Raw genomic sequence first — 25843 nt, 5'->3', positions numbered from 1 at the left:
TTATTTATACATGAATGAAACTATATTTGTAATTTGATATATTAATTAATCTTAAATGATAATAATGGTACACTAATTATTCTATCCATTTAATTGAGAATTTGAATGTTAACAAAGTGATTAATAATATTCAATAAGATTCCACAAAGAGGGTATAATAAATAAATTATTGTTGAAATATTTAACAATTCGAGTACTTGCTTCGGTGGTTCTTTGGCTTAGTTCAAAATTTGATTGCAAGGAAGAGGGTTCGAATCTGGATGTTGTTGTAGCTAGTGAATTGTTGTTTGCTTTTCCTAGTTAGTATTGGGAATTCCCTACCCTATCAGTAATTTTCGTGTCTTTGTTACTGTGATGAAAACTTGCAGTCTGTCTGGTTTAATTTGTTCTCCGAAAACATTCAGATGTCCCGTTTTTTTACAAGTTCTTTTGCTCTACAACATTATTGGCCAGAGGTTTGGTCTTGAGAGCACTTGAGAGCCAGGATAGATCAATGTAGGGAAATATTGCAGAACGTGGGAAAAGATGAGGTCCATAATGATGCGTGTGGAGAAAAGTACTACACCATAGGCAAGGATGGTAATGCAAGGAGCTTTCCATCATAAGGATGTGTCACTTTCTGGGTTGATTATAGCTTGATATGCTCCTATCTTATTCAAAGCGACTTGTTCCTCAGTCACATCCAAAAACGACTTATTCCTAACTATTATGCCGCAGAATCTTTGACATCCTCACTTGATTATAGGTGTAATATTACGCTTTGCGAAGATATTACTGAATTGTACTCGGGGCTCAGTCAATGCCAAAGTTGTTGAACCAATTGAAACTGACGGACACATGGTTGGTAAACTAATGGTGTTTGCTGAGGGAATGTGATGTTGCAATGACATAAAGAGATTTAATGGTGAATGATTCTTAAATGGGTTTGACTTGTGAAAAGAAGTTAAAAGATAAAAAGAAAGCGCGTATGGAAAAATCAAGTTAGAAGTTTAGGCCACCAAGTAAGATGGAAAAATCAAATCAATATAGCGGGAGATAAAAATTATGTGTAATGAGTAGACAAATATAACAAATCTCTATCTCTAAATCCTGAACTCAGTACACAAAATGTATCCTAAACACGCTCTGAGCGATAAATATACAAAAGGGTGCAAGAACGTGTATGCAGAAGGAAGATGAAAGAGGAAGACACACAAAAGAAGAACCACTTCCTCCCCTCAAGCCATTCTATACGTTCTGCAATCTCCGATCTCTAAGCACCATAGCCGTTGACACCATTTGAGCCGTGGGGCGCCTTTTCAGCCTTCTTCCTCTTCAGTACAACATACCATGTGTAAGCTTCCAACAAAGCAGCTTGGACAGCCAAAGCAATGATGAGGCCAATGTATGAATTCTTCCAGTTTTTGTTTGGTTTCAAGATGTTGAACCCTTCGAATATGTTAACAACGCTGAGAATTATGACAAGATACCCGGTCAAATGATGGTAGATATTCCAGTAGAATCTGAACTTGTGATCCTTGTTGGGTCTCAGAAGCAAAGCAAAAACCTACATCCAAATTCAAGGTCTTCACTTAGTATAACCATAGAGGACATGTGGCCAAACCACTACAAACATTGTGAAACAACATGTCAGTGTGTTTAAAGATGAGAGTACCTGAAGTGTTCCAAGGCAGAAGAGGGTAATCCCAATGTTTCTGTGAGTATCATATTGGATACCGGCAGAATCGCTACCGAGCTTAATACCTGTGGCCCATCCAGCAACACCAACAATATAAGCAGAGGTCTGGCACCCGGCGTGGAGGTAAAACCATGCCGGGTCTGCAGCCTTGAATGTCTTCAAGTACCTTGCTACCATGGCTCCTACAGGCATCAAGATACCCCAACTCACTACATTTAGCACTGCGTGAATCTGTTCATAAGAAATCCCACAAATTAGTTTTGACCAATTCTGATGAAGTTAATGAGCATCTAACAGTCCTTGGCACATTTACATCAGTTCACCCAACATTTTACTTTTATATCATATTCTAATTCTAGAGGGATAAATATCTCAACTTATAAATACTACTGATTTATGTGGCTACGAACTAGGCAATTCAAACAATATCTAAGAGACTAAGAGCAAGAAAAGTATCCTAGTTCAACAGGTTTGACTAATTCTGATGATTGCAAAGAACACCCAGAACCTATGAGAAATTTCAAAGACCTCTATTTCTATAATGAAAACCACCTCAAGGCCACAAAGATCAGGAAGAAAAGAAATAACAACACTGGATTTTTCATGTGTTAACTATTACCAAATTGATCTTCACAAAAAGTTTCTTTTTTTTGGGTCAAAAACCATGGAAACAGAGCAAACTCTACCAAATTCTGTTAAAGGAACCATATTGATCTTCACAAAAAGTTTCTTCTTTTGGATCAAAAAGGGGAAACAGAGCAAACTCTACCAAAAATATGTTAAGAACAGTACTTGAAACAAAAACAACGACGTAGTGGATGTAGTTTACGAATCAAGTTACTTACGTTTTTCTTCCTGAGTGTGGAGCTGGCTCCACCGGAAGCGGCGGTCTGGCCGGAAAGCAAGTCCAAAGTCCCCTGGGCATTAAGATTGGCGGCATCGCTTCCGTGTTGTTGGGGGTTCCCACTCACAACCGAACCCTCCTGCCAAACCTGAAGAATCGTCGTCGTAGTCGTCGGCAGGGTCCAAGTGGCGTAGATGATCACCTCACCGTTCTGAGACTCAGCGGATACACCGCTCACATTGTAACTCAAAGTTCCGTTCGCCAAAGTCGTGCCGTATCCGGTGATCGGAGACGTGCGGACTGAAGGGGCCCCACTGGTTTGAGGAATAGCAACAAGAGCTTGCGCGCCGGTCATGGCCTTCTGGGTCTTGGTCAAGTCCGGGTTGATGGCCCAGGCGACCCAGTTGGTGTCTGACGCCGACGTGTGCCTGTACGCCATCGTGAGCTTCCCGGTGGACTGCTCAAAGGTCCAGTGGAGGAAGGCGTTGAGGTATGGAAGGTCGCTGCAGGAAGTGAAGGCTCGGTTGCTGGTGAACGTCTGGCTCTTACATGTTTGCGCATCTGAGAAGGAAGATAGAGAGACCAAAACACAGAAAGCTGTGAGAAGCTTGAACATGGCTGCCATGGGATTTGGTTGAGACTTGAAAATCCCAACTGGGTATTTTGGTAAGAAATTTGAGAGCAGTTATATTTGTGTGTGAAGGTTGTTGAAGAACAAAGGAGTTGAGGTTATATATAGGAGCGGGTTTGGTGGGGTTTGGGTTGTTGGCTAGTCCGTTGAGGAAGGTTCTTTATATTTCCTTTCAGAAGGAGTTGGTTTGAAAAATATGTACAGTGTGATTTGGAGAACCACCTTCGCTTTCCACACCTGCTCTTAACTTTGGATCGTTCAAAGTTTCTCCAACAACAGGGACATGTGGATTTTCAAACAGACTTCGATTGGTGATTAAGGAAAAAGAGTTGGTCGGTCGGCTGTTTCCACTGTCATATAGCCACACGTCTCCTTGTGATAAAAGAGTTCACCACCAAATTCTTAGCTTAAGATATATTGCACCCAAATATACACTGAAAATCATTTCAGACTCAAATTGAGAGAACATCTGTTATAAATCTGTTGGAACATGCAGCCTGCAGGGAATAGTGAACTAGTGTTTCCTTGTTCTTGGAGGTGAGACTCAGACCACCTAGTTAGTTCTTGAAAAAGGTTAAGAAGCTATGATACATTATCTAATAGAACTAGACAACGGGTAAAAAACATGTTATACTAATGAAATTAGATAAATGAATTAATCTCTCAAAAGAAGGTTGAAAAATTTGTTACATAGATATTAATATTTGACGAGTATATCAAATTTACTTAATTATAAAAAATGGGTTGTAGCATCCAACTTTCAACGAAAATGTTGTCATTTCATTAAAATTTGACGAACCTATTAAATATTTAAGTTCAGAACACCAATTAAGTTACATAATTAGTTTTGTAAACTTCTTTATTGCAATTTGCTTTACATCACTTGTGGCTAGTACCAAGACTCTCACAACAATCACTCTTTTATGACTGTTGGAATTAAAGTTCTAGGTGCCTATTATGGGTTCCAAACCAACACATGCACTAATAATAAGCGTAAGTGGTAAGAGATATTTCTCATCATGGAATGAGTTTAATCATTAAACTTGACTTTGGAAATATGTATGGTATTACTTTGGAGTGCTCTCTTTATTCATCAGGCTAGGCTTTGGCCGGACTCGTAAAAGTCAAGACGACTCACACAGTCAAAGCAATGCCTGTTGAATGGGTGGGCCGGTGGGGATAATTTTTCACTCACACATTTCCCATTTTGTACTGCCATTCAGACTTGGCCGAGCTAAACGTACCGTTTTGTACTCTTTTGTTGGACCCGTAAGACTGGGGATAGGGAATCCTGGAATACTTAGGGTTAGGTTTATAGTTGAGCAGGTGAGAGACTAAGATCGAGAAACCCTCCTCCTTCCTTGAATCCGGGTAGTGAATCGAACAACTTATTCACCTTCCCTATCCGTATTTGACATAAAGGTCCAGCTAGGGACCCAGGAACCGAGTGGAAGACACGCGTTTCAGCAAGCTGGACTGATCTCGATCGCTTCATTTGTCTTCGTCTATGCGTCGTCGTCGTCGTCTTTCTTTGGTGCGTTCACTTTGTTCTCCCCAGGTCGACACGGCGCCGTCGGCGATAATTCCATAACGTAATTATTAATTAATTAAACTGATTAGTCATTTAGTGTAATTAATCTTGTTTATTAGGTAAAATACCTATAGGGAGCACTATCTAACACGTTAGAGGATATTAATTTGCCGATCACTAACTTCATCGCCGGAGAGAATCTCAGACTTAAATTTGTTTCGCTGGCTCTGCATGTTCTATATATCCAATACATATACAAGTATATATTCTGTGTTATATGACTTATATCCTACTTGCTTGCTTTATCGAGCTAATGTTTCTTAATAGCTTTATCGAGCTAATGTTTCTTAATTAGAACTATGATATTTGCATGCTTTATCGAGCATGTGCAAGCTGCAACTTGATGCCAAACTAGATATTATAGAGAAAATGGTCTGTACAGTACCAGATGTTTGCCCCCTGATAAATTTTAAAAAATATCAATACAGTATCTGAAGTTCTGTGCCCGACTGAGAATTGGCACATATGGCCGTTACCTCCGTTACGGCGACGGCCAGCTGGCAATTTTAAACTTTAAATGACCAATTTACCCTTTTTAATTATTATTATTTTTTTTGTACATTTCTTAATTGTTCTTCTTCATATAATTAAAAAATAAAAAAATTGTTTTTTTTTAACGGTGAATGAAAAGAAGAATTTGAACAATGTTTTGACTGAAGAAATTATCGGAGAAGAAGACCAGAGGCTCAACAAGATTGATCGCCAGAGTGGAGGTTGGAGAGGCTCGGGTCCATCTCGTTCTTGATCTTGATGAGCGCGTCGAGGACCATAGGGCCGCACTCCTTAAGGTCGATGTCGTACTCCTTCAGCTCCGGCTTCGTCGGGTTATCGGGGCACCCAAAAATATGCTCAGGGCACCCATCTCCAAATGCAACACCTTCGATCTCCTACAGCAACACCTCTCTGCCCAATTGATTATTTGTAGTGCCTGGGTATTCAATTCTACCATTCGTCCGTTCAAGAAATGTGTGACCATATCACTTCTATCATTTCAAACATGAACCCAGAAGTGCTTGTTGGTGAGCCAGAGGAGGTCATGTCTGAGCTTGTGGTAATAGATTCCATGGTTGTGGATTGCAAGCGCAAAGACTATGCCAGGGTTCTAAGGCAGGCTAGGTTGAATCAGAGTGGTGCGTCTTGGTTTGCAAGAATGCCAAATCCAAAAGCGATTCTGGTTTCAGATGGAGGAGTGTTATAAATTGTGGATCAAGAAGGGTGGTTCGGACAGTGTTCTTGCCTGTAGGGAAGGGTTTAGATATGGCTAATGTATCCTGCAGTGGAGGGAATTCAGGGTCAAGCAAAGTAGAGAAGAAGAGATGGATCAAACATTTTGATCAACAATCTGGGGAGGAACATGTTATCAGAAAGTTAAATATTTCTTTGGGGGTACTCTTCTTTTTTTCTTTAGTTGATTGACATGATTGAGAGACATCAATTTGGTTATTTGGATAACCACAGGACTTGATTTTCGAAATCAATTCAGAATTCACAATGGAGTTGTAGACATAAGCAAATCAACCAACAAGTATGACCCTGCCAATGAATTAAGTCACCAATGAACAAACAATTATAGAAAACATAGATCTTTCTTTTAAGAGCCATACACTTCCATTACTAGCAGGCCCCGTTTAAAGCTGCCAACGAAACCCAGAACGGAGCCGTTCACCCAGTTCCTAGCTATATTCAAGATCTCTAAGCTCACAGAGTTCAAGATCGGTATCTCACCATGAATCTTATTAAACCCAAGATTCAGAAACCTCAAATTATGGCAAAGAGCCAGTTATGGAATTTCCTTCGAGATCAACATCCTCTCATTTCTCCATGCCCCAAATTTCAACAGGAATTTCACCATCAAAACCATTAAAGGGCAAAGACAGGACCTTTAGCTCAGTGAGCTTCCCAATCACAGAAGGGAACTATCTCAATTATACATGAAAACAAAAAAAAATCAATTGAGGTCAGGATGAGAACGAAGACTAAAGAGGATGGAAAAAAGAAGATGAGACTTAATATCTAAACTGAATTTAAGAATTCGAATGAGATTTCAGAGAAAAAGCGATGGTGATTAATACTGCTAACTTCAGAACTATCGAACCTAAAGCAAGTTTTTTTTTGTTTTTTTTTTTTTTTTCCATATGAAGACAGGAGAGAGAGAGAGAGAGACTGGGCAGCGAAGAGAAGAACATTAGGAGAAAGAGAGAAAAAAAAAAAGGATTAATACGTGAAAGGATGAAAATACCCTTCAAAAATTATCAGATGGCAGACATCATAACGGAGATAACGGCCATATGTACCAATCCTCAGTCGGGCAAAGAATCTCAAGTGCCGTATTGATATTTTTTGAAGTTCAGATACCAAAGGTTATAACGAGACAAACATCGGATACTGTACGGACCATTTTCCCTAGTTCTTATATCATATCATCAGTGTTGATCATACAAGAAAAGTAGTTTAATGTTATGGTAAGCTTATGTGAACATGCAATGAACATTAATTATTAAGGCGGGATTAAATTGTAGGCCTAGCTTTGAATATGTCAAGGGCTGTCCTTGTTAATTTAGAAGTACGTTGTTCAGACTTGTATATTAGAATAATAATCGACAACATTGTCCATTGTTGTTTTAGATTTCTTTTCTCTTATTCCGATCGAATCCTTATATATTATTTTGATGACGCGTATTTATACGTACATATGGCTGAAGTCTTTGCTTATGAACATGATGGGTCTGATTCCTAACCAAAACAAAAAAATGAAACACTATGGGTCTAGTCAACTTGTTCAATCGAGTACGTACTCGTACTAATTCTTAAGTTTGTGTTCATTGAATTAAGAATGTAGGAGTCGGAGGAATTTCTAATTGAAATAAAATCCTAAAGGATCTTAGTATCTTTATCAATCTTGTAAATAAGTATTAAGGTTAGTGTTGAAGATCTAAATACTTCAGTGCTGTCCTTCACTACCTGAGAGACTTAAGTTGAGCTACATACATGATACATGGTAAATTTAACCTCTTTATAACATTATTATACGTAAATTTAACTTTTTCATCTCTTATTTAAGATTTATGACCCTACAACTAAAATGTGACAGCTGATGTTTCTAAAGAGATTTGATAGTGTGAATAATATGTAATCACTTCAATTCATTCAGAATGATTTACAACGTTTTATACAACAAAGATGCTAATTCTATCTATAATTATAGGACTAACTATAGTAATACAAATCTCTTAATTAACTTGTGATGGTACAGAATATCCCAATAACAAAGACTCCAGATCATATGAGATTCCTTTCCTCAATACTCCCCCTCAAGTTGGAGTGTATGTTAATTACACCCAACTTGCTCAATAGTGCTGAAAATTGCTTCGAACCCAGCGGACAGCGGCTTGGTGAACAAGTCAGCTGGTTGTTCCTTTGTTCGAATATGCATGGTTTTGACTAGCCCCCTTTGTACTTTTTCCCGCACAACATGGCAATCTATCTCAATATGCTTTGTGAGTTCGTAAAAGACGGGATTTGATGCTATATGAATGGCAGCCTGATTATCACAGAACAATTTAACTGCATGTGCATGTTTAACATTCAAATCTCTTAATAAACTTTGAAGCCACGTAATCTCACAGCATGTTGTTGCCATAGATCTGTACTCCGCTTCTGCACTAGAACGAGACACTGTTCCTTGCTTTTTTTGTTTTCCATGAGATGGGTGCGTTGCCTAAGAAAATATAGTAGCCAGTAGTTGATCTTCTTGTGTCCTTGCAACGTGCCCAATCTGCATCACAATACACCTTGATCTCCAATTGTCCGGTGGAAGGCAAAAGTATTCCTTGTCCTGGTGTCTGCTTAACATATCTCAACACCTTGTAACCTACATCTAGATGAGGTTGTCTAGGGTTATCCATAAATTGACTTAGGATATGTACAGCATACACGAGGTCTGGTCTCGTGACTGTGAGGTATATGAGTCTTCCAACTAATCTGCGATACTGAGAGGCATCCTTTAAAACGACCTCTTCACCTTGCGTTAGCACCAAGTTCTGATCAATTGGGAATCGAGATGGTTTAGCGCCTAGGAAGCCTGCATCTTCAAGGACCTCTAATGCATACTTTCGTTGGCATAAAACAATGCCTTGTTTGGACCTTGCCACCTCTATTCCAAGGAAGTACCTTAACTGACCCATATCTTTGAGCTTGAAATGACTCGCAAGGAAGTGCTTTGTCTCCATGATGTCTTGTAAGTTGTTTCCTGCCAGTATAACATCGTCAACATAGACTAGCAAGGCTGTGAATCTACCTTGAGTGTGTCGGACGAAGAGTGAGTAATCAGACCAAGACTGATTGAATCCGGCAGCCTTGAGAGCACCAGAAAGTTTCAAAAACCACGGCCTCGATGCTTGCTTGAGGCCATACAATGATTTCTGTAACTTGCAAACTCTATTCTCCCCCTTTCGTCCGAAACCAGGAGGCAACTTCATGTACACATCTTCATAGAGGTCACCGTTAAGGAAAGCATTGTTGACATCTAGTTGATGAAGATGCCAACCTTGAAGAGCTGCAAGGCTGAGTAACACTCGAACTGTTGTTAGTTTGGCCACCGGATCAAAAGTCTCGCGGTAATCAATCCCTGCAACTTGACTATAACCTTTTGCAACCAAACGAGCTTTATACCTCTCTACTGTGCCATCTGGGTTGTGTTTTGATCTTGTAAACCCACTTGCAACCGATTGGTTTCTTGTCAGGGGAGAGAGGCACCAAACTCCATGTCTTGTTTTCTTGAAGAGCTTGAATCTCTTTGTCCATAGCTTCTCTCCATCGTGGTTCAAGGACAGCCTGAGAGAAAGATCTAGGTTCCTTTTCGAGTGTAATGTTAATAGTGAAAGCTTTATGTGTAGGAGAGAGTCTATCATAGGATAAAACATGAGCAATAGAATGAGGGGTACCTGGATGAGTAACCTCGCTCGTGGAAGATGATGGTGCAGTATGTGAAGGAAGGGCTGCCTCAATATGAAAGCCTTGCAATGTGGTTGGAGTTCTAGTTGGTCGTGATGATCTTCGTGGTGGTGGCAACGAAGAATGAGGTATTGCATCTTGGGATACGGATAAGTTTGGTGGTGACGTATTTGGAAAATGAGATGGTGGAATATTTGAATCTGAGTGATTTGTGGGATTGATATCAGCGGAAGTTGTGAAATTAGAATCAAGATTTGATTCGGAGGGATTTGAGAAGATTTGATCGTCATCAATGTGAGGTGAGGTAGATAAAGAAGGAAAGAGTTGAGGAGGTGTTGGAAAACTGACAGAAGGCGAAGATGTGGAAAGTTTGGATTGATAAGGAAACTCGGTTTCAAAGAAGATGACATCTCGTGAGACTAACATTTTCTTATCTTTTAGGCTATAGACTTTATATCCCTTTTGACCATGAGGGTAACCAAGGAAGATACACTCAATAGAGCGTGAATCAAACTTGCTGGGCCGGAGTGGATGAGTAGACACAAAGCAACGACAACCAAAAACACGCAAATGAGAGTAGTTTGGTGATTTGTGAAATAATGTTTCAAAAGGTGTTTTACCTTGCAAAATTGGTGTCGGTGTCCTATTTATTAGATAGGCAGCGGTGAGTATGGCATCCCCCCAAAATGGTTTAGGCAAGTTTGATTGAAAGAGAAGTGCACGAGCAACGTTTAGCAAGTGCCTGTGTTTGCGCTCAACGACGCCATTCTGTTGGGGCGTGTTGATGCAACTGGTCTGATGTAAAATACCCTTGGAAGAGTAAAAATGTGTGCATTTAAATTCTGGACCATTGTCACTCCTAACAATTTTTACTCTTTTGCCAAATTGATTCTCAACTAAATTGACAAATTGAATGAGTAGGGCTCATGTTTCTGACTTGTGATGCATGAGATAAACCCAAGTGCTTCTAGAGTGATCATCAACTATGGTTAAGAAATATTGTGCCCCAGAAAGAGATGGGACGTGGTAGCCACCCCATATGTCCACATGAATCAAATCAAAACAAGAATTACTAGAAGAAACACTCAATGGAAAAGGTCTTCTAGTTTGTTTAGCTAAAGGGCAAATGGAACAAGGACTTGCATTGCAAGATTTATTTTGCAAAAAGGGAAATAATAAAGACACTTTGCTAGATGGATGTCCGAGCCTTTGATGCCATAGGTCATGTGTTTTGGTGTTCACCACATTGCACGTTCCTTTCTTTGGCAGATTGAGACAGTAGAGTCCCTCACTTTCAGTTCCCGTCCCAATCACCCTCCCCGATTGAAGGTCCTGTATGAAACAAACTTGTTTAAGAAATATGGTGATATAAAAGGAATCAAATGCAAGTTTGCTGATGGAGATGAGATTTAGGTAAAACAATGGGACACATAGAACATTGTGAAGGACAAAGTGTGAAGAAAATGACACTGTCCCAATGTGCGAAACATGTAATGTGGTACCATCGGGCAACTTCACTGTACGATTGTGCACAGGTTGAAAAGATGTGAGGAAAGCCGAATTACAAACTATGTGGTCACTAGCCCCACTGTCTAGGATCCATGTTACATCTTTATTATCTTGTGAGAGGGCAAATGCTTTACCCGAGAGCTCCTCATAGTTAGGAATGTTACCAACAAGATTGGCTGAAGGCTGTTTGATCGAATTCAACTTCTCTAGTAGCAGGTGGCAATCATTGGAATTCTCCCATGGTTTTGAGGTCTTGGAAGAGCTTTGGTCTTTCTTGTGTTTAATGACCTGTTGTTCTTCGGCACCAGCCATGAGCTATTTTGTTTGTGTAGATTTCTAGGTTCTCAAGAGCGATTGCTCTGATACCATAAAGAGATTTGATAGTGTGAATAATATGTAATCACTTCAATTCATTCAGAATGATTTACAACGTTTTATACAACAAAGATGCTAATTCTATCCATAATTATAGGACTAACTATAATAATACAAATCTCTTAATTAACTTGTGATGGTACAGAAGATCCCAATAACAAAGACTCCAGATCATATGAGATTCCTTTCCTCAATAGTTTCACACTATTTTATGTATTAAAAACGAACAATTTAATGACAATTTTGTATACCAGCTGGCATTAGGAAGAAAAAAAAAACAATGTAAATGCTGTATGGACTATACATGCATGTAGCCGTGAAAGTCTAAAATGTACGGACTTGTAGAAATTGAATACGTGGCATACTGATTTCTCCATCAAAGTCAAAAGTACAGAAATGTAAAGCAATCTTGCAGCTAGGGTTTGTTTCGTGATTTTAATATGTTAAAGAGATTGCAAGAAAGATTGTGTGTTTGTTTATAAAATATGTCGATGTATGATGTATGATTTGCGTGCATAGGTCGATCGTGTTCAAACTTCACATCCAGCACTTCGGAATATTTCCTATATATAACTGTAAAACGCAGCACAAGATGATAAACATGATGTTTAACTTGTTGTTTCAGAAAATAATTAATTGGTTAATTTACATGTTGATTAAAAGAATACGTACCCACATCTATCAGTACATATTGATATCAAACGTAACAAGTTAAAATTAATCAAAAGTGATGTGATGGGTTCTATTTTGGGAGTGAAGACGATTGACTATTTCGGCTTCTATAGTTGTAGAGGCTATACGAGTATACGACAGCAAATATCATTAGCTTTTGCAAGGATGCATGGCCAAAACAAATAAGGGCTAGCTTATTACCATAATACGACCCATTCTTAATCGGCAACATCGTCGTCGTTTACGTGTAATTAGTTGTATGTAAGACTTGGTAGCGATAACTCAAACTTCCATATATGTTTGAAATGCTAACATTTACTTTACTATAACGTCTCAATTATCGATTTTAATATACATGCATATATGCATATATAATTCTAGGGGGCAGGCTAAAATAGGATTAATGTATTGGTTAGTCCTCTACGATCGAGTGGAGCTTTACCCGTTCGAGCAAGTATATTGGAAAAGGAAATAGGTCGTAGTAATGATGCAAGCACGCAACCTAGCTTTCTTTCGTGGAGTTGTTGAGATTATGACTAATAACATTACATATTTTCAATTACGCTAATGTAACTTACTGTAATTCCCTTTTAGCTAATTAGCTTACGATGTTGTATGGTATAAAATTAGAAGCCAAGCTTAATTAGGGTGAGTACCGTGAGGAGCAAGTTAAGCCTTTCATTGACCAAGCTAAAGAAAGTCAAGGAAAGAAGGAATACTTTTGCTGTTTTGCACACGTAGAACTAGTCCTCAACGATTTATTTGTGTGTGTGTGTGGGTGGATATTAGTTTCATCAAATCAAATTAAAATATGATCTCAACCCCTCAACCACCATAACGTAAGCACTGCGGTGAGGACTAAAAGGAAACTCAATGCTCTAGCTTAGTCAACCTTTTATACATTGAAGTGAATTCTAGCCCACCAACATACTTGGAGTATGTCATTACATTGTCCGATCAACTTTAGAAAATTCTGGTTTATTTACATGGTAGAACTCTTTATTAGTAGGTGAGGGAGGGTTCATCTTCACCACTTCCCTGTCAAGTGTTGACCGAAACAATATTCCTAAAACCCATGCCATTGTTATTGTTCCGGGATATTCAGCAATGCATGTGCTTTACTGAGATCGGTTTACTTGGTCGTCAATCTTCCATGAAACTGACTTATAAATGTAATTTGGAAAAAAAGAAGAAGAAGAAGCACGTCCTCCCCCAATTTGGCTAACTTTTGCATAAGTTCTGGCATTTCAAAAAATATCTTGTTGATAAGCAAATCAACATATATATGAATTGTTGAACTTTAGTGAAATAACGCACATAACATTGTATCGCAATCAAAACATAGTTGAGATCCAAACGCAATAAAGAAATAAAATAGTTACAGCAACAATGTAATTCAAGAGTAGACCTCGAAACATATAATAATAATAATAGGATTCTAACCACTCCATTTCTTATAAGGCTATAACTAATAATGAAATCCTAAGTCCTAAATTCATACGAATAGGGTATAACATAAATGGATATAGCTAAATTTTTATTCTTTAGGATATAGCTAACTGAAAAACATTAAACATAGAGACAAAGAGCTTAAGAAAGAAATGTACGTACGTAGGTCATCAACTAAGTAACTCATATAGCTTCATTCTCCTTATCTATTATCCTTTAATGTGTATTCAAGTTCTCAAAATTCAACTTCTAGCCGTATCGATGCACAGCAGAGAGAAAAAACCCCTAGTTTCTACGAAACATAGCTTTTTTCTTTTCTTCGTGTGCACAAAAGGGATGAATTATGTGGATGAGATGGCCGTGAGGTTGGCTACATCACTGGGCCTAGCTGATGGCAAGAAGTCGGTGGATCTCTGGCCGTCGAAGGGTGAAGGTTTGCAGCAATCGCAAACATATCTTGTTGGAAAGCTCTTGACTACAAGGGCTTTCAACAAGCGATTTTTATGGGCATGTTTCGACATGAATTGGAAGCTGAATGGACGTTATATTGTGCAAGAGCATGAGCGATGTTCTTATTTTTCACGACGGATCTTGGGGGTTTGATTGTGATCCTATGGTTTTGTCACCACACAGGGCTGGCCCTGAGCCTAAGCGAACTAGGCCCAGGCCTAGGGCCTCATATTTTTTGGGCCTCAAGTTTTATGTTGCTCAACCCAAAAAAATAAAAAGAAGATATGAAAATTAGAAGAACTTCGTGCGGCTCTTCATCTTCTTCCTCCTCCTTACCTTCTATAATTATATTCCAGACACTTCAAAATCTCAACAAAATCTAACTACCCAAAATCAAAGTCTAAAACCTAGATTCCAGAAGAAGAGAAGTCAATGGCTCATGGCTGAAGAGTGAAGACCAAAAGGCCTGAAGATTAGAAGACGGCAAAGACGACGATTTTGAATCAAGAGTCTTGCTGGCCTAGCCGATTGTAAGTTTATTTAAGTATTTTCTTTGAGCCTCATAATTTTGTTCGTCTTGAGCCTCCAAATTTACAGGGCCGGCCCTGGCACCACATTATGGCGTCGGCCTGGTAAGTGGGGTTCCTCTATCCTCATTGGTGTTCTGGATCAAGGTCAAGGGCATTCCCCCGGCTTTTCCTACTGATCGGTGCTTGAGGTGCATGGGTAGTGCACTGGGTTGTTATATTTAAAAGGACTCAGTGGAGTTTGAATGTTTGATGCAGGCCGGATTCGTATTAGGATTGAGATAGATTTGATGCAGCCGATTGTATTTCGCTGGAGTTTTACCGTGGAGGATGGTCTGGATTTTGACCTAGACTTCTTCTTTGAAAACCTGTGCGGCCATTGTCGTGATTGTGGGATGTTGTGACACGCGCCGAACTTGGGGCATCACTATTATGATGGATTAAGTCGAAAACATAAGATTTGGTATTTTTTTTCAAAACACTGAAAATTTTATAAAGCGCAAAACATAACTACTAAAATTTTAGTTGGGTTATCACCCAGTTTTGGGTCAAATTAACATGGTTTTAATCAACTTTTCATTAGGTGATTTACCGAAAATTAACAAAGTCTCATGCATTCTTTGAAATACCTTACTTTTGGTCTTATGAATCACATATATTCTTTTGTTAAAGGTCTGTTAATATCAATATGGATTAAGTTCTGCTTTGCATTCCAAAGCTTATGCGTACACCTGTTGATTTGATCTTCATAAAAAGCATTTGGTATGTTAAAGTTCTGTTTCATGAAAGAAAAGAGATTTAAATTTCTTGGCAGAATCCTATTTTACTTTGAAAACGAAATTTCAAGCTTTTATTGAAAATCCTTGGGATGATCAGTTTGGTTTGGAAGAGCAAACCGTTTGATGGAAAGAAATTAATGATTGGATTTCAAATGGTTTTTTATTTGATTAGGCCCGGAGAAAAGTTATTGTTGCTCAAGGGCTTGTTAATGGAAAATACGTACGTGTTGCTGACTTTGGGCCGATTTATAAAAGAAAATCTATGGCAAAATCTGGGCCGAAAAGCAGAGATCCTGAAGATTTGAAGATCGACTCCAGTGCCACACAAATAGAAGAGGTCTATACTCGAAATCTGTCCATTGGGTCATTTGAATAAATATAAAGTTGAATTTGAAAGAATGGTGATGAGAGATTCTTATATAAGACAAATGTATCATGTGGCAGTGGAGGAACTCAATTAAAATCTATAAAATTTTAAATGTGTTCTAAAACTGTCATGATTTATTAAATTGAAATATTCAAAACACTCCCTTATATATTAATTGATTTGGCAGCTCTATCAACTACGTGGTACGTTTGCCTTATGTAAATTTTTTTATGATTTACTAGCTAGCAAGGTGGGCTCGTAGCAGTGGACCATTGACAGCAGCGACCGATATATATCATCATTATGGCTCTCTCTGCCAAATGCCAAAAGTTGTTGGAAATAATACCATGCATGACCATCCCATTGGATTTAATTTTCAAATAAGAGAAAGAAACCTATCTTATAAGTAAGAGATACAGGTAAGGTGCTTTTTCTACTAATCTAACTGAGTGTGAACGAAGCTGGGATTACACTTTAGCCTTTTTGGTTGCGCGTGCTAAGATAAAAGTGATGAAAGAAGGTGCATGCTTGCCAACAACTGTAGCAGGGAGGGTTGCAGATTCCCAGAACCATGCGTACCTTCACCGTCGTCTAATCTTAGAAGCCACTAGTTAACTGAACCAACTAATTAATTAGCGGATGACTAATTATCGAGGACTAAGCTCAGCCATGCATCTCCATCGATCCCTATCTCCCATCTCTATCTGCAATTCTGCACATATTGCTAATTATACGAGTTGATAGCGCGTTTAACTAGCATAGCTAGTTGATAATGTCCTGGCCTCATTACCTTCTATCATCTCATCCTCCAGATCCAGAGAGCCAAAGGTCATTGTCCCGTTGTCCCCTATTCCGTGCATGCATGCATATACCCATATATATCCACATCTTTTTTTCTTTTCTTTTTTTAAATATATATATATAGGCTTACTTGATTTCTTTTTTTCTTTTTTTTTGAGAGAAACTTACTTGATTAATTTGCAACAAAAAGAGAAAGGGTAGCTAGTCCTTGACCACTATTGCACCCACTAAATGCATGCATGGAAGCTGGAACATATCAACATATATACCGACTTCATTATGTTAACAGATATATTGCTTCAATCTAAAGCTTAATATATTTTCTGATGAAACAGCAAGCATTAATTAAGAGTTGTACAGCACACCCATCATGAAGCCCTAGCTTCGCGAAATATGTAATTTAATTAGCATGAAATCATGAATATATTGGTTTTGGCACAAACCGTCTTCCCAACATATGCTTAATCAGTGTAGTCTAATTAAGATTAAGTGCACTTAATTATCTTGGCGGACCGTTATCGAGCACCAGTTTTATATGATCATTCAGACTCAGGTAACTACCTGCAGTCCGGCCTAATTACAGTAGCTGTCTGCTGCAGGCGTAGCATATATGCACGGTGGCCACAATAACATTAATTCTCGGCTACTTCATCGTAAATTAATTACAGTAGCTGGAAACTAAAGGTTGAACAGTGTATATCTACAGTCGTATGCTTTAGATTCAGGTGATCTCAAAAGATCCCCCAAAGCCGCCAAAGAAAGATTTGAGATCGGTATAGAAAGCAAGAAGACTCACAGATCTTCATGGTCCATCGATCTTGCATCTGATCAATCTTAACAAACATACAAAAAAGATCTACATAACTCTTTTTTTTTTTTTTGGCAGATCAGATAGATACTGCTCATTCCACGTGCTGTGAAAAGCGATTATCAGTAACATCAAACACGTATATTTGTAATAGTTATATCTAGATCCTTCACCGGCCACATGCATCTTCTTGGTTCAAACTTTCCTGAGACCCTAATTCTGTAAACATCAAACACAGATGATAAGCTCTCACTTTCCCACTTGTTTATCATTATTTCACGTACAAAACAATTAAAGTCTAATGTATATTTGACATCAAGCACAGTCGTTGGTTTGACATTTACTGAAAGATATATCTTGCATTCGAAACCTCTCTACGCCTCTACTAGGATTCTTTATCAATAATTCAATATTATAGGGTCAAGCTAGCTAGGCTACGAAGCTTTCTAAAGTCATTGGCATTTATATTGAAACTTTGAAAATCAAAAATATGACGTATACACATCCATCCCATTGATGCTGACCGCCAAGGCCACACAATAAAAACACTAGTCAATGTGTACGTTTCTTTCAATCTTGGTGTGCTCCATCACCAATATGTTGTGTGTCCATACATACATATACGCACACCGACTCTGATGTGAAGAGGTTTCAAAAGAAACCCCGTACATATATCCATATATGTGGTGTAAAATTGTGTGCTAACCGGCCAAAATCCCACCACACAAACTTTGAAACCCAAAAGACCGACTCTGATGTGAAGATGTTACGATACATAGTTAGGTTCAAGTCGTTCTCACCGGTAATTTTCTTTTATCATTGACATTCAAACAACTCGCAGTTGAAATCTCATCTAACAAAATAAGTTAAAAAAAAAACATTACTTACAAGCCAATTAATTAGTGTAACTAAGCTAGCTAGCAACTCTCGGTAGGAGTTGAATTATGGTCTCTTTGATTAAGATGGCATACATCATGATTGTATCTTTGTCTTTCTCTAGTTAGAGCCTCGTAATTTGCTCAAACCACGTTTTGCACGATAAGTGTTAACTTTAATAAAAAAGTTTATGTAATTAGGCTGGCTGCGACTCATTTTCTGGACGGTAGTGTCACAAACATTAAAACATGGATCAAAGCTCATAATCATTCACCAAAAAAAAAACACATATTGTTGTTGTTCAATTCCGTTATCATGAGCCTCTTTAAGTTAAACCAACAAGTAATTATAACCTTTGTACGTGTATGCCATCGTGAAAATTTACGTGCTAGTGAAGTGATATACCGCAAATTGAATTTTACGAAACAACCTTCTAAGAAGAAGATGCAAAGCATGATTAGTTAGCCAGTAACATGTTAAGTCAAGTACGCGTTATCATGAACTAGGAAAGGCACTACCTAGTGAGTTTAATAGTTAAAAAGTAATTAAATTAAGATTTTCAGTTATCAACTTGGGGTAGGTCAGAGCAAAAGAATAGAAAAAAGGGATTTTGTCCACTTACCCCATTTTTAGGGATTTTTTTCCCACTTACCCCATTAAGTTTTTTTAATTCTCTCTTACCCAATACACTCTAAGGGAGTCTTCCCTAATACCTTTTTTTTGTTTTTAATTTTTTTTTAATACCATTTTACCCTCACCCCCTTGTTACTTAGAGAGAGAGAAAAAAAAAAATAGAAGAGAGAGAAACCATGGGAGACTTCGCCGGAGCCGGTCACCGGCTGCCGGAATCCGGTCACCGGCCGCCGGATTCCGGCCAACTTCGCCGGATTCCGGCCAACCTCGCCGGATTCCGGCCAACCTCGCCGGAATCCTGTCGCCGGATTTCGGTCACCCAATAGACATCTATTGCCCCCCAATAGACGTCTATTGCCCCCCCAATAGACGTCTATTGCCCCCCAATAGACGACTATCAGCCATGTATTGCCCCCCAATAGACTACCATCAGCCATGTATTGCCCCCAATAGACATCTATTACCCCCAATAGAAAGGCAATAGACGTCTATTGCCTCCCAATAGACGTATATTGCCCCAATAGTCTATTGTCCCCTAATAGACGTCTATTGTCCCTCAATAGATGTCTATCAGCCATGTATTGCCCTCCAATAGGCGTCTATTGCCCCCCAATAGATGTCTATCAGACATGTATTGCCCTCCAATAGGCGTCTATTGCCCCCCAATAGAACTGTCAGTAGCTGAAATGGGAACTAATATTCCTAAAATTAGACAAATAAAACTTTGATTAAAGAAAAAAACAAAGAGATTATATTAATTTAAAAATGCATATTGCCCCCAATAGATGTCTACTGCCCCAATAGACATTCAAAAAAAATTTCCCCCGATAGCCCCCCAATAGCCCTGTATTACCCTCGGATAAATTTTTTTTCCCTCTCTTTCTGGGCCTTCTGCCCCATTTTACCTTAAAAAAAATCACAATGCTTGAATTGGATTCCAAATTATCTTTGAAAAGAAAATTTTCCTCAAAGAAACTAATCTTGAACCCTGATCAATACTCTTCGGCTTATCAAAGCAGATCAAAGCTTTGTTGGAAAAAGAAAAAAAAAAAAAGAAAAAAAAAAAAGAGCAGATCAGAGAAACATGAAACGGAAGCATTTGCAGCACCGGCGGTCAAGCCCAGTCCCAGTGCAACGACACCGACTATTCCTCCGCCCACCACCATCAAAACGTCGTCGTCAAGCGCCACGACGACCGCATCTACAACTCCAAGCCCGGCTGGATCAAAAAACGTCGGTCTTCTGTACGGGCGCGAAACTCCGATCCGATCTCTACAAGAACTCGCCGTTAAAGTGAATCCATGCCAGAGATCGAAGAGAGAGAGACGAATCGCCAAAAGGCTAACGGTTCTCGACGACGGCGCTGAAGGGAGAGATCGACGACCGGGCTGACGGGAGAGACAGGAGAAAGATAAAAAGAGAGAGGCGCGGAGGAGAGAGAGATAGAGGAGAGTCAGAGTAGCCGTAATTTTTTAATTAATTGGAGGTCAAAATTGTCATTTAGCACTTGAATTGGGTAGCTGGGAATTAAAAACTCTTGGTGGTGCAAGTGAGAAAACATTAGCCTGATTCTGTGCTTTTGGTCAAGGACCCAAGAAAAAAACACTATGGGTTGGTGAAATATTGTTCATCCATACACAATACTCAGCTCACTCACATCTTTCGTGAATGCAACATGTCTGCTGATGCTTTGGCAAAGAACAGTATCAACCATGATCTTGGTATTATCACTTTTGAGAACCCTCCCAGCCATGCTGCTCAAGCATGTGTCTAGAGCTAGAAGATCTTGCTTATGTTCTAGCTCTCAAGTTTTTTGCTATGTTTGGGCCTTTTAGGCCCCGTTAATTTGTAAAAAAAAAAAAAATAGGACTACCAAAAGGTAAATAAGCTAGATTCATCTGAAAATTGGGCATGCAGAGGGATGCCATCAGAGATCAAACTGAATAGAAAACTTTGATCACAGTAGCCGTTCTTGATTAGTTGGGAGATTGTATATAATAGGGAGATTACGTACTAGAGTCACTAGTCTATTCAATTATATCTTAACGTGGCAAAATATTGTTGATCTTGTTATTAAATATTAATTATTCTTTAAAATCTCTGAAAATTTTGTTCAACATCATGCAAGGACAAACACCATCTTTTACAAATTCCACAACTGCGATTAGGGTGCTAAACAACTCAGCATATTGGATTGATTAATGCTAATCAACTTAGAACTCATTAATCAAACAAATAATGCTCTGTGCTTTTCAATTTTATATCCACGTTAATATATAGTCTTTGACTCTTTGTACGTACATCAATATCATCTGTATATATACGGCTATACACATTACGTAATTACGCTTATGTTGTGTTAGGGACATATTAGTAGTATATGATACTTATTTTTTTTATTAAATTATTCAGTTTTAAATTGGGTCGAATTTTTTGACTTGTCAAATGTCAAATTATTTTTTGTTTCTTCTCCTTCACTCGCCGCTTAGACTAATTCAATAGTAAAGTAGCTAGTCAAATTATTTTTTGTTTCTCCTTGTGCCGGGTCGAGTCTAGTTTTGATTGGTCTGCTGATCTTATGCATGCTTGAATCGCAAATTTTGATTGTTGGGTCTACAAATCTCAAGGTCATGACAATGGTTGTGTTGTTGGTAATTATCTTGAGGACAATGAGGAATTTGCTAAAGAAAAGTTTCAGAGCAGAGTTTTATTGTACAAGGACAATTAGTTGATGTAGTACATCTTCTAGTTTGTTCTATCTTAGCTCTACGACCAAGGCGACCAAGGCGTTTCTGGCTTTTATATGCTCCCAATTGGGATGCCCTCTTAAGCGATTTTAATCGCTAATTCAATAAACTTTTCATTAAAAAAAAACACAAAAAAGCTTTAATTTATCAAGCGACTGCCAAAATAATATCAATAAAAATCAAAATACATGGGAGATATGAAAGAGGCTTGATTAGGGACAATTGCTGACCAGAAGAGACACAAACAAAAGTGATTAGATCATGAGAAATATTTAAGTATAAAGCAAGCAATTTATATTGATTTAGTAAGATAATTAGGTGACCCAATACTTTGTATTATTCAAGCAAGATCTAAATCATCATCTCTAAATCTTATATAATTTATTTATAAGTACGTGCTTGTTGAGGGTCTTTGAAACTTTGGAATATTTTAGGGTTTTAGGATTGAAGAACACAACCCATTAACCTTTTAGTTTTTATCGGATAAACCACACTTAACCCACTGATGGAATCATAATTAGAGTACTAGGTCTCTCCTCTGCCAGGCACGTGTGGCTGACGTGTCCGATTGCAGCTTACACACTGTAAAGTGTAAGCTCTAGTAAACTGTGTGTAGTTGACTTTGGCTCAGTTCTCAAGATCGGCAACACGTGTCCTGCCGATTACTAACTGACTCCTGTCGTAACCCCCGACGCAGAATCTTTTCCACGTCCTTCATTTCTTTTTATACCGAAATCTCCAAAACAATCACATTGGCCGAGCAGCTCAGCAAGAAACTTTCCATTCGAGTCCTAACTATTATCAGTTCATGAACAACGGATTCGAAAAACTTAGGGTTTATACACCTGCAACTCCCTATAATAATTTTGATGGTTAGACTAAACCTTATTTGAAATATCCTCATAGATCTCTATTCGAGTCTGATGATTGGTCTTAATTTTTAATTTTTTTTACATTTTTGGTTTTCCTTTTAATACTGAAACATTTAAAACAACCACATGATGAGATAAAGTTGGTTGAACGGTTTATCATGAAATTCAATATCTAATGTTTGAGTTTCAACTCCCACTCATTTGTGACTAACATATTAGAAGAATCTTTAGATTCTTGCACCTGCAGCTCCAATAATAATATGACTTTGTTGGAATATCGATTTGAATACTAACTGAATGACCGTGTTACTGTTAACGTAAAAAACCTCTAAAACGATGACGCAGAGGATTCTTTTTTCTTTTCAGGTATTCGCCGACGCCGACGCCGACGGTCCCACCACGTCACACTCAAAACGAGAGCCCGATTGGATTTGTGCCCTCACTGGTCACAGTCACATCAGCCCTTCTCCCTAATCCCTAATTCCCTGCCACGAGATTCTATTTTTCCCCAAACGACGTCGTTGAGTTTCACCTTCACAGCTAGTAGTACTAATATGTGGTCTGTGTTGCTCCTCTCTCCCTCCCAATTTCCATCGCCATGACCCTTTTCTAGTTTTCTCTACTCAACACTGAAAACTCAAAACCCCCAAATTCAAAATCCCTAAATATCTGAAGCTCTGAGCTTTGGTTTGATTTCCAGGATGGTTTCTCTAGAAGATTCTCATTCCGGTTCGAACCATTTCCCTCCTATCACCCGAAACTTCTACTCTCCGGCGTCCACCAAGCTTCACCGGAACACCGGCCGGTCCATGCGGACTATTCGCTCCAATTTCTACCAGGAAGATCAGAGCTGCTGTTCCTTCACCGAAAGAACGCCTTTTGTATCTGAGAATTTGACAGATTCCGTTATGGACATGCGTCTCGGCGAGCTGGCCCTGCGTACCGGCAACAGCTCCGGCAAGTCCACCGCCGCGTCGGCCGAGGAGTTCCTCCAGCTTTCCCAAGCCTTCAGCGATTTCTCCGCCTGCAGCAGCGATATCTCCGGGGAGCTACAGCGGCTCGCCAGCTTGCCGTCGCCGGAAAACGCCCCGAGATCCGAGTTGGAGCCCGAGCCGGAGCCGTGCGAGGGGTTTTTACAGAGGGAGAATTTCTCCACCGAGATAATCGAGAGCATTTCGCCGGAGGATCTTCAACCGACGGTCAAGATCTGTGTAGACGGGCTCCAATCGCCGTCGATTGCCGTCAAGCAATCTGCTGCGGCCAAGCTCAGGCTTTTAGCCAAAAACCGAGCTGATAATCGGGCTTTGATCGGCGAGTCAGGCGCGGTGCCTGCTTTGATTCCTCTGCTCCGATGCAGTGACCCTTGGACTCAAGAACACGCCGTAACAGCTTTGCTCAACCTATCGCTCCACGAATCAAACAAGGCTATAATCACCAATGCCGGAGCTATAAAGTCGTTAGTGTATGTACTCAAGACCGGGACGGAGACCTCTAAGCAAAACGCCGCCTGTGCGCTTCTGAGCTTGGCTTTAATGGAAGAGAACAAGAGCTCAATCGGAGCTTGCGGAGCGATTCCTCCTCTGGTTTCGTTGTTGATAAGTGGATCCATGAGGGGGAAGAAAGATGCTTTGACGACTCTGTACAAGCTCTGCTCAATTAGGCCTAATAAAGAGAGGGCGGTGAGTGCCGGAGCGGTGAAGCCGTTGGTGGCGCTTGTGGCGGACCAGGCGACTGGCTTGGCGGAGAAGGCGATGGTGGTGCTGAGTAGCTTGGCGGGAATCGAGGAGGGGAAGGAGGCCATTGTGGAGGAAGGTGGGCTTGCAGCACTTGTGGAAGTGATTGAGGATGGTTCAGTCAAAGGGAAGGAATTTGCGGTTTTGACGCTGTTGCAGCTGTGTACTGAGAGTGTGAGGAATAGAGGGTTGCTAGTCAGAGAAGGAGGGATTCCACCTTTGGTTGCGCTTTCGCAGACTGGGACTGTTAGAGCTAAGCACAAGGTATTTTCAGCTGTGAATTGGTTGGATTATGCATGTTCTTTTAATGTGTTCTGTGTTAAATTGGTGCTCATATTGGTTAATCTGTTTATAATTTGATTGGTGATATTGTGCTCATATTGGGTTGCTTTAAAGATGATTAATTTGGAACTGGGTGGATTGAGGCCATTTGTATAAAGAATTGTACACAGATTGTATATTGTCATGTTTTTGTAGTCCTAAGTGTGAGTTTGGATGCAGCATGTTAATTTTAGGCTATAGAATCTAATCCTTTACAAACTTGGCTTGATATATGATGGTGGTTCCTTTGTTTTTGCAGGCTGAAACGCTTCTTGGGTATCTGAGAGAGCCGAGACAAGAAGCGTCCTCTTCAACTCCTTAAAGAAGAGAAAATAGGTACTTATACTACTTAGACAGGATCTATGTCTATGGTGCCATTGTTGGTTGTTGTTGATGTAAATAGGGAGTGTTAGTTTCCTGGTTTGTACAGTGTGGTTAAAAATTTAGGAAAAATGTGATTGTAGAAGGGAGAGATTAGAGGGAGCTAGTAAGACACTGACTCTTAGATGTATGATTTTTAACTAGGGTTTGGGGCATTTACTTCTTTTCTCCTCCTCCCCATTTTTTGTTGACTTGGTTTTTTGTAGGGGTGGAATACTTGTTTGCCCTCTGGTTTTTGGGTTGATAAGATTTGGGTTCTTATCCTTGTGTTTTGTCTGGGTAACCCTAATTTTCCTTGTAATGACAGATAGTATGAACTGTTTGGACAAATATATCTTTGTATTGTGTTCTGAGTTCCATGATCAATTTGAACATGCTTGATAGTGTGGGTGACTATGAACTATTTCTTTCTTTCCAAAGTCTAAAGCTTGTGTTTGATTCCTCTTGGTGGTACCTGAACTGGAATCTTGAACTCAACTCGTGATGCTAATCCTTTATCTATTCTCCAGCTTTTGCCTCACGCCTCTACATGAACTTTATGCTTTGCATGATAGCGAAAACAACTTTTATGCTTTGCTTGTGTGACAGGAGAAGGTAAACTTTTAAAATGATAGTGTTGAATATTAAACTTTATGACCCCAGTAACCAGAAGCTGCTCTGAACTAGGCCTTGTTTAACTTTTTTTGACTTGAGTCCCCACGTAAACGAGCTTTATACTCATTCATCCCTTCAGCTGCCAAACTGAAACTCCGAAAGTATTTGTTTTTACCCTTTAAAATGATAAATTCTTTTGTTGCTCTGGATACTTATTTGAGTGGGGAAATGTAATCTATTGGTAGAGCCCTT

At 39.3% G+C, this 25843-nt stretch overlaps 2 protein-coding genes across 2 annotated transcripts; one reads left to right on the top strand and one right to left on the bottom strand.

Annotated features, from left to right (window-relative positions):
* Positions 1-1002: 1002 nt before the first annotated feature.
* On the bottom strand, positions 1003-3288 carry LOC112167444 (cytochrome b561 and DOMON domain-containing protein At4g17280). Its single transcript, XM_024304470.2, has 3 exons — positions 2524-3288; positions 1655-1909; positions 1003-1546 (listed from the first exon to the last, which is right to left on the bottom strand). Exons 1-3 carry the CDS (start codon positions 3145-3147, stop codon positions 1253-1255), a joined length of 1173 nt encoding a protein of 390 aa, XP_024160238.1. The 5' UTR covers positions 3148-3288; the 3' UTR covers positions 1003-1252.
* Positions 3289-23114: 19826 nt separating this feature from the next.
* On the top strand, positions 23115-25393 carry LOC112164614 (U-box domain-containing protein 2). The gene is made up of 2 exons (XM_024300868.2): positions 23115-24559; positions 24876-25393. The coding sequence occupies exons 1-2, from the start codon at positions 23264-23266 to the stop codon at positions 24936-24938; spliced, it is 1359 nt and encodes a 452-aa protein (XP_024156636.1). The 5' UTR covers positions 23115-23263; the 3' UTR covers positions 24939-25393.
* The last annotated feature ends 450 nt before the right edge of the window (positions 25394-25843 follow it).

The sequence above is a fragment of the Rosa chinensis genome, chromosome 5, assembly GCF_002994745.2.
Source record: "Rosa chinensis cultivar Old Blush chromosome 5, RchiOBHm-V2, whole genome shotgun sequence".
Taxonomy (NCBI): domain Eukaryota; kingdom Viridiplantae; phylum Streptophyta; class Magnoliopsida; order Rosales; family Rosaceae; genus Rosa; species Rosa chinensis.
This window is presented reverse-complemented; position numbering and strand designations above follow the sequence as displayed.

What these genes read in the sequence shown, in the direction of transcription:
- LOC112167444 (XM_024304470.2), bottom strand. Translation starts at nt 3,147, where the DNA reads ATGGCAGCCATGTTCAAGCTTCTCACAGCTTTCTGTGTTTTGGTCTCT. An exon ending in CCACACTCAGGAAGAAAAAC is followed by an intron (nt 1,910 to 2,523) that starts GTAAGTAACTTG and finishes TCTTATGAACAG; the next exon opens with ATTCACGCAGTGCTAAATGT. An exon ending in TCTGCCTTGGAACACTTCAG is followed by an intron (nt 1,547 to 1,654) that starts GTACTCTCATCT and finishes ATTTGGATGTAG; the next exon opens with GTTTTTGCTTTGCTTCTGAG.
- LOC112164614 (XM_024300868.2), top strand. Translation starts at nt 23,264, where the DNA reads ATGGTTTCTCTAGAAGATTCTCATTCCGGTTCGAACCATTTCCCTCCT. An exon ending in CTGTTAGAGCTAAGCACAAG is followed by an intron (nt 24,560 to 24,875) that starts GTATTTTCAGCT and finishes TTGTTTTTGCAG; the next exon opens with GCTGAAACGCTTCTTGGGTA.